At 39.9% G+C, this 20,119-nt stretch overlaps 1 protein-coding gene across 1 annotated transcript in view; it reads right to left on the bottom strand.

Annotated features, from left to right (window-relative positions):
* GFPT1 (glutamine--fructose-6-phosphate transaminase 1) overlaps nt 1-18,468 on the bottom strand; it is a 65,158-nt gene extending 46,690 nt beyond the window's left edge. The window contains exons 1-3 of the mRNA XM_068564846.1: nt 18,295-18,468; nt 5,612-5,719; nt 3,054-3,161 (exon numbers count right to left, since the gene is read on the bottom strand). Coding sequence (XP_068420947.1) covers nt 3,054-3,161; nt 5,612-5,719; nt 18,295-18,301 — 223 coding nt within the window. The 5' untranslated portion in view covers nt 18,302-18,468. The remainder of the gene's footprint in view (nt 1-3,053; nt 3,162-5,611; nt 5,720-18,294) is intronic.
* Between the last annotated feature and the right edge of the window lie 1,651 nt (nt 18,469-20,119).

The following is a 20,119-nucleotide window of genomic DNA, read 5'->3' on the forward strand; positions in this document are numbered from 1 at the left end:
CTACCTATGCCTTGACTTTCTGAGCTGTAACGCCTCAATAATTTCCTTTCTTGCATCTTCTGTCTTCCCCCCACCCTTATTACTCCCAAGGTTCCTTGCCCTCTGTGTACCTATTCTCAGATGTCATCTTTCTTTTTTTTTTTTTTAATAGTTCAAACATATTTAATTTGCTGGTAATTATGAAACACTCAAATACCTACACCCAGATAACAAATGTTAACATATAACCATTTGTGCTTTACATCTTTAAGACATAAAATATTAAAAAATCTCTCCTTGTTGTCATGCCCTAGAACAGCAGTCCTCTTCTGCCTTTCCTCTGCCCCCAAACTTCACTGCTTTTACTGCTTACACCATCTAATGTCAGTACCTGCTCCTCTGAGCTTCAATTTTCTCATCTGCAAAATGAGGATGATAATTTCACCTACTTCATGGGTTTTGATGAGGACTATACAGAAGGCACTTAGTAGAGTGCCTGGGACACAGAAAGCAATCAATAAATGTTAGCAAGTATTATCAAAGTCAGGAGCTACCAAAAAGCAATCTAAAGGTCTTCTCTGAGATGTCTTCCTTCCCTTTTGTCTTAAGAGGTTAAACACTAAAACTTGCTGGGAATAATAAAATAAACATCACAAACATCGAAATAACCACACTCCAACTTAACAAATGTTAATGTCTAACCATTTACGCTTTAGATCTTTTTTAAACCCTGAAATGTGGGCTTCCCTGGTGGCACAGTGGTTGAGAATCCACCTGCCAATGCAGGGGACACGGGTTCGAGCCCTGGTCCGGGAAGACCCCACATGCCGCGGAGCAACTGAGCCTGTGCGCCACAACTACTGAGCCTGCACTCTAGAGCCCACAAGCCACAACTGCTGAAGCCCGCATGCTGCAACTACTGAAGCCCACGCACCTAGAGCCCGAGCTCCACAACAGGAGAAGCCGCTGCAGTGGGAGGCCCGCGCACTACGGCCAAGGGTAGCCCCCGCTCCTCGCAACTAGAGAAAGCCCGCGCGCAGCAACAAAGACCCAACGCAGCCAAAAATAAATAATAAATAAATAAACCCGAAAATGTAAAAAAATGCAGTTGGTGCCTCCTTTTTACCCTGCTCCATCCCTTTCCTCCCCAGAGGATTCACAAGAGCTTTCCCACCTATGCCTTCAAATTTCTATTATGCTACTATATCCATAAATTATAGTGTTCTTTTTTTTTAAATGGTACAATACTTTGCATATCCTTCTCTAGGTTGCTTTTTTCACTCAACATTAAGTTCTCAGAAATTATGCATGTCCCCACATGCAGAACCAGATCCAGTACATGTCTTTCAAAAGCTACACATGGTCATTCACTATCACATACAACTTATTCTAGGTTGCTTCTAAACTTTGCTGCAATGCATCTTATTGTCATGTCTCCTTGTCATAGTGTTTCTTTCGAGTACCTGCCCAAGAGTGGAAGTGCTTGGCCACAAGGTATAGGCATCTCCCATTTAGACATTGCCAGATTGCTCTTCCAAGTGATTCATCACGTGAGTTACAAACTGACCAGCACTGTCTGCCAAGTGACCCATTCCAGGAAAGGGGTCACCTTCCTGCAGGAGGAGGCATGTTTCAATATGTTGACATTCAAAGATGGTGATTCTGGTCACAATCTGCCTTTCTAGCCTCCCACTCACCTACCAACAAAGTAGATTAAAAGGACTACCTACCATTCCATCAAACTTGCCTTCCCTATTCTTATCTTTTTCCAAGCTAATCTACTCAGAAGGTCCTCCCTTCTCACCTTCACTGCCCAAATATAATCAGCAGCCATTCCTTACGTATCCCAAGTCTTCCTAACTTGTGGGAACTAGCTCTCCCCTGAATCTTAAACCAATCTTGTTTGTTCTCTCCTGTAGAACCTACTATAATCAGCCTGGTAAACAGGATGCAGTACACACATTAGACCAAATATTTATAACCACAGTTTTTGAAGTGTAGTTTTTTGGGTGTCTGCTTTATCCCAAGCTAATCTTACCCACAATACATAAAAAATAAGTACTGATTTAATTTGTTAAGCAAGTACAGTTGACCCTTGAACAACACGGGGGTTTAGGGGTGCTGACCACCAAGCAGTCGAAAATCCGAGCATAACTTATAGTCAGCCCTCTGTGTCCAAGGTTCCACCTCCATGGATTTAACCGACTGTGGATGGTGTAATAATGTAGTATTTACTATTGAAAAAAAATTCGCATATAAGTGGACCTGAGCAGTTCAAACACGTGTTGTTCAAGCATCAATTGTACCACAAAGCTAAATGTCTGGCTTATGTGAAAATTAAAAATGACTAAATCCATCGTTCTCCTCTTCCACCTGCACTTCTTTACAATGATAACGACGGCATCCATTTGAGCAGGTATATAAAAAACCTACTGTTTCCTGGCTTTTTAGAGGATTTTTTAAAATGTTTTTTCAATCAATCTACTTCAAAGTTTTTGTTTTCAAGTTTCCTGTGAAAAAATAAAATGTATAAACATAATGTAATGAACTAAATACTGTAAAGTATACCCTCTTTAATGGAACATGTACCTCTGGCAACTACTTTATGCCAGGGAAGTAAGAAAATCATGAGGGAAAAATATGATACCTGATTGTATCAGACCTACTAAAAGGTGCAACATCCAGACTGACTACACATCCAAACTCAGCGTTTAGTCCAAAGTGAAGACAACCACCAAGTGACGACACATGAATAAGGGCACCACTGAAAATACCTTTTGTCTTATGAAAGGCCCTTCCTCAGGAATGATGGCTACTTCATTTTAGGATATTAAGCTCGCTCTGAACACAATGTACATAATTAAGTTCCTTCCCTAGTTAATATCATTTTTTGAAACTAAGGGATATTAAAACCAGTACAGATAGTATCAAAACTACTTTTCTTCCCTCCCTTCAACTTTAAGAATCACTATTCTCAAAATGGGCCCCAAAATATGGGAGGAAAAGTAATCTGGTAGGGAAGGGAGAAGGAAGAAAAGAGGAGGGGGGTTCAAAATCCAAACTAAGTACATTACTGTGAACTTCTTCATCCAGCGCCTTAACTTTTCCTTTCTTCTTAATGAGCTGGATTTTGCAGGCATTGGCTTCCCAGTCTTTGTCATTGCCTCCATCAATCCCCACACCTAAATCACCGAGAGGTAGAAAAGCAAGATTTAGAAACTGACTACTACTTAGATTATCACTGTAAGGCAAAACTTCTAAGGAAAAAATATTTTTTTTCATCTGATTAGTTCACTTACTTATCAATTCAAAATTTACTGAAAACCTATTATATGTCAACAACCATGGTAGCTGCTAGAGATAAAAATGAAGAAAACTCAGTTCCTGTTCTTAAATTTCTCAATAGTCTATTGAGAAGACAGACAAGGAAAAAAATAATTACAATACAGTGTGGTTCTAATATAATAAAAGTTATGTGGTTATAATAAAAGTACTACAGGTTGCAACTGAAGTACAGTGGAGAAACAAAGAAGATGGGCACCCACTGCAGAAGCAGGGTAAGGAGGGAATGTCAGGGAACACATCTCTCAAGATTCTACTAAAGTTCCTACGGAATTTGAAAAAGTTACTCTGAAGGTACTGGAAAAGCACTGAGTAGTTTCAAGCAGAGAAATTACATGGCGAAAGAGTTCAGAAAACTCCCTTTGGAAACAGTATAAAGATTGGAGGAGAGAAACAGGAAGAAGAAACCTGCTGTCAGAAGTTACACCTACAGCAAAGCAAAAATGAGGAAGGCCTGAGCTACACAACGGTCATGAAGAGATGGGTGATACTGAGAAGCAGAACTGACTGCAGGTAACGTGAGAAAGCAGGAGACGTCTGGGACACCTCCCAGGCTCAAAGGACTTGCTGAATGACTGACTGTTGATAAAAGAACACAGAAAGAACAGAGTGAAGAGTGGGGTGAGAAATGGAGTGTATGCAGTTCAATTCTGCACATGCAAAGTCTGTAATATCGTGGTTTATCCGGGGAGAAATTTCTAGGAGGCAGCTGGAAATACAGGTGTGCAGCACGGGAAATACATCTGGATTGTAAGTCACAACCCTACAGGAGGTTGGGACTTCCCTGGTGGTCCAGTGGTTAAGAATCCGCCTTCCAATGTAGGGGACGTGGCTCCAACCCCTGGTCGGGGAACTAATATCCCACATGCCACGGCGCAACTAAACCCATGCACCGCAACTAGAGAGAAGCCCGCAACAAAGAGCCCACACTCCTCAACAAAGACCCAACGCGGCCAAAATAAAAATTAAAAAAAACAAAAACAAAAACATACAGGAGGCTGATGAAGTCAGAGCTCACCCACGAAAATACAAAATAAGAAAAGTGGGCCTATGAAAGTACCTTGAAGAACATTAATATAAGTAACAGGTGGGAGAAAAGAAGCTCCCAAAGCAGACAGAAAATAATCAGCGTGTTAGGAAGAGAATGAGAAGATGTGCTGTCAGACAAGCTGAGGAAAGAGAATTTTAAGAACAAAGGAGTTGAGGAATTGACTTTCCATTAACTGAGGAAGAGTCATGGAAGATAAATGTCCGTTACAACCAGGAATGCTGAGTGTACAGAAAAGAGTTAATATGGCAGGCCCAAGACTGCTGTCTTAGAAAGGCCTGCTTGCAAAGTTGGCCATTGGCTGGCATCTGTGAACTTGGATTTCAGGAGGGTTCCCACCACAGTAACTGATTAAGTATGGTTTACTGCACCTACACTGTTGGTGCAAACAACGTGGCTTATGCTGAATGTCTGCTTCCCTTCTAGGAGCCTGGAATTTTGGCACATGTTAAGCAGAGGGTATCTACATGACCAGCCCCCAGTGACAGTCTTGGGCACTGAGTTACTAATGAGATTCCCTGGTATACAACATTTCACACATTTTGTCCAACTCACTGGGGGAATTAAGCATATCCTGCATGACTGCACAGGGAGAGAATCCTGAAGCTTATGTCTGCTCTCCTCCAGACTTCACCCCATGCACCTTTTCCCTTTGCTGATTTTGCTTTGTATTCTTTTGTTGTAATAAACCATAGCCATGAGTACAACTATATGCTGAGTCCTCCTAGGGAATCACTGAAACTGGAGATGGTCTTGGGGACCCCTGATACAGTTAAGGGAAGAAGCTGGAGTAGAACATAAAGTTGACAAAAAGTTATTTTTATCTGCTTTTTTGTTTATCTAAGATAGAAGAATCTTGGGCAAGTTCACATGCCAAAAGCATGGAATCCACGGAGAAAAAGAAATGAAAAGTTACAGGAAAGAAAAAAAAATGTACAGAGTAAGGCCTTAAGAACTCTGTTTTATAATGAAAATGCCCCATGTGATTTGTTTTTATAACAACATTCTTAGCAAAAGAAGATACCCGTAAGAAGCAATATTCTACATAAATGCTAATGCTGCTGAAATTGCATGAACAAACCCTTTAAACATGATAAAAGACAAAAATTCTTCAGATTTTAGATTTACCAGAAACAACAAAATGAACATTATAAAGAATCTAGTAACCTAAAACAAACAAAAAACCCTTTCTATTTATTCAAGAACCATGCAACACCCATAATATTTTTTTAAAGGAAATACCAGCAGAATCATATCCTCTGTACTCCAGTCTCTGAAGGCCTTTGATTAGGGTCTCCAAAATTTCTCGTCTCGTGCGAGGAACATGGTAGTTTAAGTAAGCAAATATACCTGCAAATAAACAAATATTTAATAGAAAATTCTAACTAGAGAATCGACATTGGCATAACTATGACAAAAATCTTAATTTTCATAATAATGTCTAAGATGTGCAAAAATGTGAAGCTACAGTCCATCTTTAAAAAAGAAAGAATCTTCACTTCAAATTATTCAAAGGCAGTGAAACTTTTTCAAAGCGAAATTTCTTGCAGGTATAAAAGACTGAAGCAAATAAGTCAAAATAAATGTTTAGTTTTTTCAAAGAAGTTTATAAGACTGTTCACTTACCTTCCATCACTGACATTTTAACAACTAAAATTTAATGCTTCAAAACTAACCAACAAATTTGGGGTTTATGGCGTATATACTGAGCATTATTTTTAAAGGAAAACATTTTCTGAACTAAGTATTTTAAGCAATATATGGACCCTCCAAAACTATACAGATGAAATAATTTTTCATACTTTTCAACGACCATGCTATCAATATATTTTAGGAATAAATAACTTATAAATAGCAATGATGTGAAGAATACTCACAATCTAAATAATTTAATCACAGAGAAAAATGGGCTAAAAATATGTATAATCATCGTAGGACAAATGGTTTCTCACTTGTTCACCAGATTAGTAAGGGACAAATAACCATAATACATGTTAACAACTCTTGAGAATTCATAGGAAAGGGGCAATCATTTGGAAAAGCAAAACTATAAATAAAGGGACTTGTACAACAAGAACTGATCCAGAAGAGCAAAGAGGCAGTAGAAGAACACAGGTAAAGGAAATCCACATTTCAGGAATAGCAGCATGGAAATTGTCTGAGGTCTCCCATGATTGTGCTTTGGCCAGGCTGGATATAGCTAAAATGTATAAAAAATGAAAATCAAAATATAAAGAAATATAAACTCAAGTTGCTTATTTATGAAAGAACTTTCTTTTTTCTTAACTATCTTACACTATAATGCCACTGATTCTTAAGGGGATTAATTCTGTGGGGCAGAACTCTGGAATGACCAGTTTTCATTTCATTTGAAAAGGTATCTTTATTTCTATAAAGAATTTGGTCTTATCAAAGTATTTCAGCATACAAAAATATCACATAGTTAATATTTGACAAAAAAGCCACCGTAATGTGTATGCTGATCACCATGATGAGTACGGTGCAATTTTCTCAGTCATACCTTTCAAAAAAAAAGGAAATCACATTTTAAAACTAAAATCCAAAACAACCTGAAACAACAGTTTGAACTTTCCCAAAAAAGGTAGTACAAGGCCAGACTTATAGAAATCCTATGTTCATTCATATTTTTAAAAATTATAATTGTAAAGATCTATTAAGTTATCATGCACTGTACAAGCATCTCACTTTCACTGCACCACAACACTGCATGAGGTCTGGGGGATTTGTTGTTATTGCTGGTCCTTAATAAAGTAACTGTAATATGAAAAAACTAAACCAATAACCCAATTGTAAATCAAACTTTTATGTGTTCTACCCTTTTCCCCCCATGGGTCACTGACCTTTGATAAAAGATTAAATGCACACAGAAAACTATCAGCCCCAAATAAGTATTCTATTAGCTCATTAATGGACAATACACAGAATATAAATATTTTCCCAAAATAAAACTTTAATATAAATGCACTAAAAGAGGAACTTCCCTGGTGGTCCAGTGGTTAAGACTCTGCACTTCCACTGCAGGGGGCATGGGTTCAATCCCTGGTAAGGGAACTAAGATCCCGTATGCCGCGCGACGTGGCCAAAAAGAAAAAAGGAAAAAACAATGTGCTAAAAGAACACTGATTCTCAACTAGTCTACTCTCCATCACTGTGATTAGCATCAGCTAAGTAATCTGCTAAAGGAGGATACAATCTAATTCATCTGAAAATCATTAACTAATACAACACATTACACTGTCAAAAATTCTTTGCAGGCTGAGGGCTCTGGAAAGCCTTGAAGACGAAGTCCACATCCCAATAATGCAGCACATCCAGAAAAATTCACTACTAAATCATTTCTCCCTTTTTTTTAAGAAATGTAATTCCTTTTTATTGAGTTTTTTTTAATTGAAGTAATATTGGCTTGAACATTATATGTTTCATGTATATAACATTATATTTCTACTTCTATATACCCTGCATACTCTGTTCTCTGTTTCTACATTCTTGGTTTTTTTTGGTTTGGTTTGTTCATTTAAAGAAATGTAATTCTGGAATTCCCTGGTGATCCAGTGGTTAGGACTCTGTGCTTTCACTGCCGAGGGCGCAAGTTCAATCCCTGGTTGAGGAACTAAGATCCCACAAGCCTTGCGTCGCAGCCAAAAAAAAAAAAAAAAAAAAGTAATTCTGATGGTAAAAGTAATACATTCAGAGAATTAAAGATTAAATATAATAATCAAATACCAATTTTTTAAAACAATTTAAATGCTAATGACAAAAAACAACTGTTTTTAAGACAAGTTATAGACTCAACACATTTTTACAAGAAAATTCAGAGTGATGCAATATTAAATTCACTATCTTCAATACATGTAATTCAACAACAGCCTTCAACTTTGATATTATTTCTAACTTCAATCTCCCTGATTTACATTGGCTTATTGTGTGAAACTTGAGATCCTGAGTACAATTTTATAGGGAAAGAGGTATTCTCTAAACCAGTATCCATCTCCAAACAAACTTAAATTTTAACTATTTGATAAACTAATAAAATTCACACTAAACATTTGTTAGCTCATAAAAGTTTCTCACACTGAAGAAATCCTGCAAATTCTTTAACTCGTGTCCCCGAAGCTTTCCACTATACCACCCAGCCTCAGCTTCCCCTTCTGCAAAATGAATGGGCTTGACTGAGAGATGGTAAAATAAGTTTCACAATAAGTGCCAACAGGTTTTTAATTGGTATTGGCTCTAGAGAGCACCTCTGAAAAGGATTCAGTGACCCTGTCTCTCATACAGGAAGGAAAGCCATGACTGATTAGCAACTTCTATTACATGGGGAGTCACAGCACAAGGGCCAAGTATTTCCTCCCTCTGACATCTGAGGACACCTGCAGTCCCCTCCAGCTTGATATTCTATGGTTTTTGAGGATTCTTCTTTGATTGCTATAGAGATTGCTATAGGCTATGCATTTGGTACTTTTTAATACCTCTACAGACTGTACTCCTCTGGGCCTCAATTCTTTGTTCTGACAGTTACATGATTTGTTCTGTGTACATTGTATTAGCAAATTAAAGCTAGAAACCTGGTGAAGGGCCTTAGTATTTTCAGAGTATATCATTAAGAATTAATAAAAGCAAAGTAACATATAAAATGAGGACATTTTTCTACAAAACCATATTATTATCACACCTAAGATAATGCTCTAGTTCATCTAATACAATGTTCATATTCACATTTTCCCTATTAACAAAAATAAATGTCTTTTACAGCTGATTTGTTTATTCTAGAATATAATAAAGGATCACAGCCCACATTTGATTGTTATGTCTCATAAGTCTCTTTGAATCCAGAATGGTCTCCCCTAATGCCCTGTTTTCCTCCAAGACACTGACTTACTGATAAGCCAGGAGCAATTTTCTTGTTGAATTTCTCACCTCTGGCTATGCCTAATTGATTCCACATTGTGTGGTCTGACCAGTTCCTCTATTCCTTGTATTTCCCGCAAACTGGAAGAGAAATCTAAAAGCTTGACTGATTTAGGTTAAAACTGAGGGACAAGAATTATTCGCAAGTATGTATGTTTTTTATATTGGCTGGTGACTCCCTATTAGTGATGCTAAGATTCATCACTGCTTTAAGGTAAAGACAAACAGATTACTTAGCCTGTGGTATTCTGAAAGCATCCTCACAATACTTTCTAGGACTTCAGATATTGAAAGCATTGATTTTAAGACAGTCATATTTTCTTTCTTTGTGGTCCATGTATAAATGGTACATTTCCCAATAAGTGGCATCTTAGATTCGATGAAATACCATATATCAATTCCAATTCAAAACCTGCCTTCTCCTTGACAGAGGAAGCACTACTGTTACCAATAATCATTACTGTCATTTATTTTGGTTCACTATGGGAACAAAGAAAAAGGGAAGGGGAGGAATTGAGGAAGAAGAAGGAGGAGCAATATTTCTCTTTGCACAACTACGCAGGAACTAAAAGGAATAAAAGGATGACATATGTAGAGAAATTTTCTAAGATCAAAGTAACAGAGCTGGGAGAAGAAAGTCATCCCTGGTTAGGAAAATGAAAGATAAAGAGGTTGAATCTGTCAGTTTTACAGACCAGCCCCTTGAGAGCACAGCTGGCCCACTTGTACAGATTAGTGGGTTATCTGTAATCTTGGGGTAGCTGGGAAAATATAACAGCAAATAATTTGCCAATCAGGCATGCAGGGCATGTTTACCGGGTAGGTATTCATAACTCAAAATTGTGCTTATTAGGGTAGCAATCCCTATTTCAGGTCTTTGATTTGTCTCACCAAACCTCGCAATAAATAGTTCTGCTTAAAGTAACTACAAAAGACTAAAAATCAACTCTCCACCACTCTTCAGTAATTGCTCCAATAACACAAACAGTAGTTGTATGGAGCACAGGAGATTTTCTAATCCCACATCAGCTTGTGCTTCCAAAGTGCAAATTTTCTTAATAATGTAATACACTTGGAATAAATATCTCCCTAACTGAAGCAAGGACTTGCACCTACAGGCATCACTCTCAGAAAACGGCAACTTAAGTTCAATTACATAAAAGCACTTATGAACACCTTGCTTAACAAGATATTCAGACATGACGTAGATCACAGACTTCACACACCTGGTTAAAAGCAATCTAGCTGTAGGCAAAGACTATTAAACCTTATTGAAATGAAAACTGAATGCAATTTAGCTGACCAATCAAATTATTGAAGTTCCTATGTCTGGTTGAATTTATGTTCTTACGAATAAAAAATTTTACTTTTTTTGAGGTATAGTTGACTTGCAATATTATATTAGTTTCAGGAAGAAATTTTGCTTGTACATATTTTTTCACTTGACAACTTCAATATTCTGATGAAACCCTAGACATTGGAATTTTTAAGTGTTCAAATTCCTTCTCTAAATTTTATATCTTCTGAAAGAGAATCCATCTACAACGCTACTTAAGTTTCATTTAAAAATTTTTTCTTATAACCCAAGTTACAAATTATCATCGTTAAAGATTCAAATTACACAAATCCTACAGAATGAACTGTGAAAAATCTCCTTTTTCTACCTCCACACAGGAGATAACCACCATTAATCCCACATACACTGTCCCAATCCTTCGGCTATGAATTTTTCTACCTATATGAACTCAGATGTACATGGTTTTAGAGGTTTTGGTTCTTTTAAAACATAAATATGATAACATATATATTGCTCTGTAGTTTTTTCTCTTAAGATGCTGGAGGTCTTTCTATGTCAGTACAACCCATCTACCCCAGTCTACTGAAGGTTGCATAATAAAAATAGTCCATAATAGATTTCTCATATTTTACCTAGCCATTTACCTATTTATTGAGGTTTTTCTAACTCTTTGTAATTATAAACAATTCTGCAATTAAGTTATACACACCAACTATACACTTGCCATAAAACATAGTCAATACTATAATTATAGAGGCACATCCTATAGGTAAGATTCCTTTAAACGAAGAAATAGGGCTTCCTTGGTGGTGCAGTGGTTGAGAATCTGCCTGCCAATGCAGGGGACACGGGTTCAAGCCCTGGTCTGGGAAGATCCCACACGCCGCGGAGCAACTAGGCCCGTGAGCCACAACTACTGAGCCTGTGCTCCGCAACAAGAGAGGCCGCGATAGTGAGAGGCCCGCGCGCCACGATGAAGAGTGGCCCCCACTTGAAAGCCCACAGAAACTACAGAAAGCCCTCGCACAGAAACGAAGACCCAACACAGCCATAAATAAATAAATAAATAAATAATTAAAAAAAAAAAAAAAAGAATCTCAGTTCTGTAAGTAAATTAATCAGAACACGTAGTTAAAAATCTTTAAAAAAAAAGAAATATTTGAGATAACATTTCCTACAACCCTAAAAACACAAAGAAAAAGTTATATGGAGTGACACATGAGAAATTTCAATTATTTGTGTGTTTTTTTAATTGTTCCAAATCTTTTTCCTATTTACAAAATGCTGGTTCAAGGGTCTCCTACTTTGTTGTAAATACATGGGGCCACTGGAAGGAGCTCTGTAACACTTCTCTCTTGCACATTTAACATCCTGGAACTCAAAGCACTGTTTAAACACTGACATCTCTAATTATACACTCCCTCACAGTCTACCTATATCATCATCTTCCCCGAGAAAAGGCATGCACTTTCTGCTCACACACCTTTAAACATTCCATCTCTCCCACTTCTCTCTGATCAATCACATCAGACCACAATTTTTCTTCATGCTGCCAAGCCAGCCCCTCTGGGCCCATTATGCTCTCACCCCTGTGTCCCTGAGCACCCCTATAGTGAAGTCCATCCATTTCAGGTCATCCATTCATCTCAGGTCCACTTTCATGGGAGCCCTCCCAACTGCTGACCAATCCTGCTAATTCACTGCTTGTCTAAATTTTACACTTCCCCCAGATATTATTCTAAAGTCTAGAATCTAGACTACTCTCAAACCCCCATTTCTCTCTTCCCAGCCTCTTTCTCATTTTCGGTAGATTCTTCCTTTATAGAATTGAAGCCTTCTTCTTCATCTTAACAGTATAATACCCTATAAGCCTATCCTTCCTTATAGACTGAAAATAGAGAAACATATTCCACACATATTCCCTGAACCAGCCTCTCCTGCTTGTAACTCTTGGTAAGAGATTCCTCAATTTTGTAAATATAGAACTTTTTGTTAACATCAAAATATTTTGAGGATCCTACACAACAGAGGGTTGAATTTTTATTATCCAATGATCTAGATCAACTTTTAGTCAATTTAGAGACAATGCTTAGAGTATGAATCAATCAATGAACACCTGGTATTAATTTCACAGCTTACACATCAGGAACTCAACTTTTCAACTCTACCAGGGACCTAGTTTCACAATACTCTCTCTTTTGTTGGTATACATGCTCTCCTCAACACAAGCTCAAATCCTTCTGCCTTCATATATGCAACTTCTCTAACGATTTCTTTATAGCTAAATGCAATTAACTTGTCTCTGCAATATTAAACATGAATGACCTTTTTCTACTCTTGCAGACTCTGTCCAACGCAATATACCACTTTGGAACTCTTCTGCCTCTAACCACTATTCTTTGGCCTCTTTTCCTGGCACTTTTATTTCTTCTTTCAAACCCACTAGCAGTAGTTCTCATTTTATTTCTGACTCCATTCACTGTTGGGTAAAACGTGCCATCAGTGGTATCTCTCACAGTGCACTAGTTCTCTACCAGCTGGCAGCACTCCTCAGCTAAGAGTCCTATCCTATCATCTGGAACATTCTTGGCCTAACCAGTCTCAGAATGTCTATTCATTCCACTTGTAGTCTAGAACATGGCAATGAACAAGGACTGTGTATTATCACCCACACCTGTTATATGTGTAGTCACTGTTTCCTCCAATCAGACAGCAATTCCCTGAAGGCAATTCCTTTGTTTTAGTCATCTCTCCAAAAGGCAGAGTGCCAAGTACAAAGTGATCACTTCAAATATCTTTGTTATTTTTTCTTTTATCAACATTTTTTTATTGAAGTATAGTTGACTTACAATGTTGTGTTAATTTCTGTTGTACAACAAAGTGATTGTTTCATGTATGTATATATATATAATATCTATATATTATATATATAATATCTTCTAACACTTTCTAGGTACCTAAAATGTACAGTCAAAAATTCCCAAACCACAGAAAGAGAACACGATAATGCAGGATGCTAATTAGGGATGAGGTGAAAAATAGTCTCCATAATTAAAGGTTTAAGAAATACTGGGTTAAACAAAGTTAATGGATTTATTTGTAGAACTTCCTAAAACCTTTAAACTTGTTAATTGCGAATCTCCAAAACCAGAATTTCCGAAACTTATGCGTTACAAAACTCTTTCCCAAGAGGGAACCCTCCAGCACTGTTGGTGGGAATGTAAACTGATACAGCCACTATGGAAAACAGTATGGAGGTTCCTTAAAAAACTAAAAATACGGACTTCCCTGGTGGCGCAGTGGTTGAGAGTCTGCCTGCCAGTGCAGGGGACGCAGGTTCGGGCCCTGGTCTGGGAGGATCCCACATGCCGCGGAGCAACTGGGCCCGTGAGCCACAACTACTGAGCCTGCGCGTCTGGAGCCTGTGCTCCTCAACAAGAGAGGCCGCGATAGTGAGAGGCCCCCGCTTGCCGCAACTAGAGAAAGCCCTCGCACAGAAACGAAGAGCCAACACAGACAAAAATAAATAAATAAATTAAAAAAAAAAAAAACTAAAAATACAACTACCATATGACCCAGCAATCCCATTACTGGGCATATACCCTGAGAAAACCATAATTCAAAAAGAGACATGTACCACAATGTTCATCGCAGCACTATTTACACTAGCCAGGACGTGGAACCAACCTAAATGTCCACTGACAGATGAATGGATAAAGAAGATGTGGCACATATATACAATGGAATATTACTCAGCCATAAAAAGAAACGAAATTGAGTTATTTGTAGTGAGGTGGATGGACCTAGAGTCTGTCATACAGAGTGAAGTAAGTCAGAAAGAGAAAAACAAATACCGTATGCTAACACAGATATATGGAATCTAAAAAAAAAAAAATGGTACTGATGAACCTAGCTGCAGGGCAGGAATAAAGATGTAGACATAGAGAATGGACTTGAGGACATGGGGTGGGGGGGGAAGCTGGGGCGAAGTGAGAGTAGCATCGACATATATACACTGCCGAATGTAAAATAATTAGCTAGTGGGAAGCAGCAGCATAGCACAGGGAGATCGGCTGGGTGCTTTGCGATGACCTAGAGGGGTGGGACAGGGAGGATGGGAGGGAGGCTCAAGAGGAAGTGGATATGAGGACATATGTATGCGTATGGCTGATTCATTTTGGTGTACAACAGAAACTAACACAGTATCGTGAAGCAATTATACTCCAATAAAGATTAAAAAAAAAAAAAAAACAACTCTTTCCCACCTACTGCTCATTACCAGGACCTATTAACTTTCCCCTTTCCAGGGAACACAACTGAGGAAATGCTCATTAAGCAATAATTCTTTTCTTTCACAACTACTTTATACGCAGTATGATTTCTAAGAATATGTTAACACTAATAGTTTTATGATTTATCCTAGAAGCCAATCTTAGCAACCCTCAACTAGCCCCAAAGCTATTACACAGTATAATTACAAAAAAAAATTTAAGGATTCATTTCAGGATATTTTTTAATTGCAGCTCTCTTACTGTTTTTAAATATTATCTCATTTACAAAAATATCATTTATATACACCATTGGACCAGAAGGTTATAATCCCACATTTATAAAAAACAGCAAAATCTGTTAAGAGCTGTGCGTAACTCAAGTGAATTGACACTCTCTCACTGAAGCCAAAGGTAAAACAGATTAAAAAGGACAAAATGGGGCTTCCCTGGTGGCGCAGTGGTTGAGAATCTGCCTGCCAATGCAGGGGACACGGGTTCGAGCCCTGGTCTGGGAGGATCCCACATGCCACGGAGCAACAAGGCCCGTGAGCCACAACTACTGAGCCTGAGCGTCTGGAGCCTGTGCTCCTCAACAAGAGAGGCCGCGATAGTGAGAGGCCCGCGCACCGTGATGAAGAGTGGCCCCCGCTTGCCGCAACTAGAGAAAGCCAACACAGCCAAAAATAAATAAATAAATAAATAAATAAATAATAAAAATAAAGGAATTCCTTTAAAAAAAAAAAAAAGTAAAATAAATATCCTTCTTTTTTAAAAAAAAAAAAGGACAAAGTGTATTCCAAAGAACCAAGAATAAGAGGAAGACAAAATAAATTAAAAAAAATAGATACACTATTTTTCTCTGGAAGAGTCATAATGCTTACTAGCACATTAAAAGTTCCAAAAAGTCCTGCAATTAAAAAAAAAAAAGCCAGCTCAACACTGTTTAGTCTGTTGCTTCTCAAATTTATTTGACCATAAAATCTTTTTTTTTTCCCCTCAGTAACATACTAACATCCCGATACAACCTGATAAATATAGTAACAGTTTTATCAGTATTTCTGATTGGAAAAAGCTATCAAAAAGAATTGCTAGCCCTCGTTCTTCTGCTTCAACATTCTGCCATGTTGAAACGAAATCTTTTAGAAAAACTTGAACCAGCAGCAGGTAATCAGAAAGTAAACCTCTGAATTTTCCCATCTAATCTCATTCCCACTCAATTTCTCTGCCTAGAAATTTTATGTCAATAATTAAGATGTGGGAGGAAAATAAGGACAAACCTTTGTCTTAACAGTTAACTTTCAGAATTTACATTAAAGAGGAGAGAAATTCTGGACCCTATTCCTGGAATCATGTAAAACTGGTCCAGGTTAAAAGCAGGAGCTTAGAAATGCCTCAAATACTAGTTCTTTTTTTTTTTTTTTAACGTCTTTATTGGCTTATAATTGCTTTACAACGGTGTGTTAGTTTCTGCTTTATAACAACGTGAATCAGTTATACATATACATATGTTCCCATAACTAGTTCTTTATTTCTTGTTTATCACCTGTTTCCTCAGCAGCATAACATGGGGATGCTGGCTCTGTGAAAACGCCTAACAACTAATCTCCACCCTAAAAGCCTCACCCTTTTCTGAACCTTTTCTAAACCAGATCCGATTTTTTCTTTTATAGTACTGTACTTTGACTTCTGTATTTCCTGGAACAAGATAAAGAAATGATCTGCAACCGGAAAGCCAGGTACTTGACTAGGTGCACACCTCATCACTCAGTAACAGCTAATTACTAAACAAGCACACTGGGGATTGCAAATTCATTACCTCACAGCTCCAAACTAAATTATGTCTTTTGCAAAACCACTCTACTACCTAGACACTGCAAAAGTGTAACTGATTCTAAAGTCAGCTCTACCACTAATAATTTCAGCAAGCTATTTATAATTGTTTCTGTTTTTGTGCGTTTTTTTTTAATCTACTCTAAATTTAAACTTGCTCTTCATTCCAGAAGCTGAAATTAACATGAAGTTAAATACAGGAAAAATAGACACTAATGAGTACAAGCTACTCCTGCTCAGTTCCTCTTGCAAAAGGCTACAAAGAATGTTTCCCAGGTAGCTCCAATTCTATTACAATCATACTTCCCTTTAAAAAAGTGTTCTTGGGCCTCCCCTGGCGGCGCAGTGGTTAAGAATCCACCTGCCAATGCAGGGCACACGGGTTCAAGCCCTGGTCCGGGAAGATCCCACATGCCACAGAGCAACTAAGCCCGTGTGCCACAACTACTGAAGCCCGCGTGCTGCAACTACTGAAGCCCGCGTGCTGCAATTACTGAAGCCCGCGCGCCTAGAGCCTGTGCTCCGCAACAAGAGAAACCACTGCAATGAGAAGCCCGCGCACCACAACTAAGAGTAGCCCCCGGTCGCCGCAACTAGAGAAAGCCCGCGCGCAGCAACAAAGACCCAACACAGCCAAAAATAAATAAATAAAATTTTTTTAAAAAGTGTTCTTTCTTCCAGGGGTAAGGTCAGTTGTAAATTTCAATAGGGAAGGTAAGAATTCAATTCTTTTTACTGACAATAGCCAAGTTAATACGAATTTTAGAGCATATCAGTCATTTCAGATATAATTCTGACAATTATAACTTTAACTCACACTTCTGGCTAATTATTAAAACGACTAAGTCTCAAAACATGGACTAAAAGGGCCTAACTTTATGTTTTAACTGTTCTAAGTAAAACATTCATTAAATGTAGACCAATATTTCTCATAAGTAAGTGTTTCAAATGGGTGCACATTCAAGCAATAAATGATGTACGATCTCTCTCCACGGTCACTTCCGGGCCCATTCACCAAGGCATTGATTAGCAATGGCTTCTGTTGAGATGGGGGGAGGCAGGAAGTAAGATCATATGAAATGTCATTGTCGTAGCTCTAGCTACAGTTCTATTTTCTGCTGGGCGTGTCCGAAAGAAAGCAACTAAAATTAAATATTTTTTAAAAGGTAAATCCTGGAAGAATGCGAGATAAATTCAAGAGACCTCACCTGATGTTCCACAGGTTGCCTCCCTCACCTGCTGGACTCTTTTGAAGTCACTCCCCTCCACCCCTCAGTTCCCTCAGCCCTCGCTCCTTTTCCAACTCAGACAGTGCTCTTCGCTCCTGGTTCCCTTCTTGGCGCAAAGCCTCCTTCGGCACCCCCAGATCCCCTCTAGGGCCCGCCCTCCTCTCAGGTGCCCTCCTAGGTCCCCGCTCCAGCTCCCAGAGGCCGGCCCCCACCCCCAGCACCCGCAGGCACCGCGGGACACCCCCCGCCGAACACCCAGACTTCGCACCCTCCACACTCCCGCTCCCGCCGGCTCCACCGGCCTCAGCGACGCCCGCACCGCACCCCAGCACCGCCCCGCAACACGCCCCCCGCCCGCGGCCCCCTTACCGCACATGATGCAGGAGGCACGGCCTGCAGGGCAAGCGGCGAGCGGCTGGCGAGTTCGGGAGAGCACACGAGCCTTTTGGGCGGTCAGCGGGCTTGGGGGCCAGGGGGGCGCCGACACGACTCCCTCACGGATGCAACGACTGAGGCAACGAAAGCAGTCTCGTCCTCCCGGGCTTGCCAGCAACTGCCGCTGGACCCCGCCCCCCGGCGCACACCGCGCCGCCGCCGCCACCGCCCGCAGGTCCCATTGGGCTGCGTCCGCGCCGCTCAAGCGCAGGTCCCGCCTCCCCGCACCGCCCCGCCCCGCACCGCCCCGGAGCCCACGCAGGCGCTGGCCTGCTGGCGGCTGAGACGTGGCACCGGCTCGCGGCCGCATCCGCTTGAGGTTCCTGGAGCCGCCCGACCCCCGGGCGCGCAGCGGGAGGCGCTGCCCTGCGGGAGGGAAAGAACTCGGCGGCTGGCAGGGAACGATGGAGAGATTGACAAAGAGGATGGAATTGTTACCAAAGCAAATAGCGTTGGGGCACGCGCCTAATGCAGTCCAAGGCCCCAGGCTCCGGCGCCCCACCAAGCGGGGAGAGAGGAGGAAGAAAGCAGGATGCCTGATCCTGGGGGACAAACAAACAAGTCAGGGTGGAAGGAGGACATAAGGTTGTAGAAAAATTGGAAAGAATTGAGTGAGGTGAGGGAAGAGAGGTACCAATCAGGTCTGGCCAGTCTTTCTGGTGACAGCGATTCAGTTCCCAACTTAAGCTCTAAGTCAGATTCTTGGCCTCGAAAGCCCTCCGCTCCCCATTCCCACCCCCATCCATTGCCTCCATAACCCCCAGTTTTTTGCAGAGGGGGAGGGGGTCGAATGTAAGGCTCAACTATCCAGCACTAGGCGCCTGGGCTTAAGAAACTCTGCTGGCCCATACTTCTGATGGCCCACGTCTCAGACAGTAGGAATTCCCTGGATTTGACAGCCTTACATGGGACTCATGAACTATTAATCCTATGAATTAACGCACAAGTCCTGCCAAGAGAGACTTAATCAGAGAGAGATGATGTTTCTGAAAATGTATTACCTGAGCATTTGCTTTAAGAAGATGTAAATGCTATTTTTAGTCAAATGTAGATGGTTATTATAACGCTATTAATGGCCCAAGACTAGAATCAAATAAAAACTTGCCTGACGTACAGAGCATTGCATGGTCTTCTGATCCCAGATGTCTGGTCTTACCTCACACTACTGCTCTCTTCCTACTCCACCTTTCAGCCGTTTACACTCTACCCTGAACAGGTAGTTTCCCAACGGGTCCAACATTCTCAAATCTTTTGCACATATTGGTTACTCTTTGGGGAATCCCCACCCCATCTCGGCTTAAATGCTACTTCTTGGGGGAAACCCTTTTTGTCTTCCCCCAGAGAGGCTGGAGGAGTCATTAACCTCTCATTCTTTGAGCTGCCTCCTTTAAAGCAATATGCTTCAATATTTTATGATTTTTTAATACGTTTCCCTACAAAGCTAAGTTTCTTGAGAGTAGAACAAGTCTTTGCATACCCAACACCTGGTATAAACCCTAGCACAAAGTAAGGGATCAAAAATGTTTTTGAAGGAGTGGAAAAAAGTCATATGTTCTTAGCAGAATTGACTTTCTATGGCTGGTTATCTGATCAAATGAGCAAAGGGCTTTTCAGCTTTTCTTAGAGGGAAAAAGATGCCCTTTTAGCATGTGTTCGGAAAAGATGAAAACGCTAATTCAAAAAGATACACATACCCCAATGTTCAAAGCAGCACTATGTACAATAGCCAAAGCATGGAAGCAACCTAAATGTCCGTCGA

This window comes from Eschrichtius robustus, chromosome 15, assembly GCF_028021215.1.
Source record: "Eschrichtius robustus isolate mEscRob2 chromosome 15, mEscRob2.pri, whole genome shotgun sequence".
NCBI lineage: Eukaryota > Metazoa > Chordata > Mammalia > Artiodactyla > Eschrichtiidae > Eschrichtius > Eschrichtius robustus.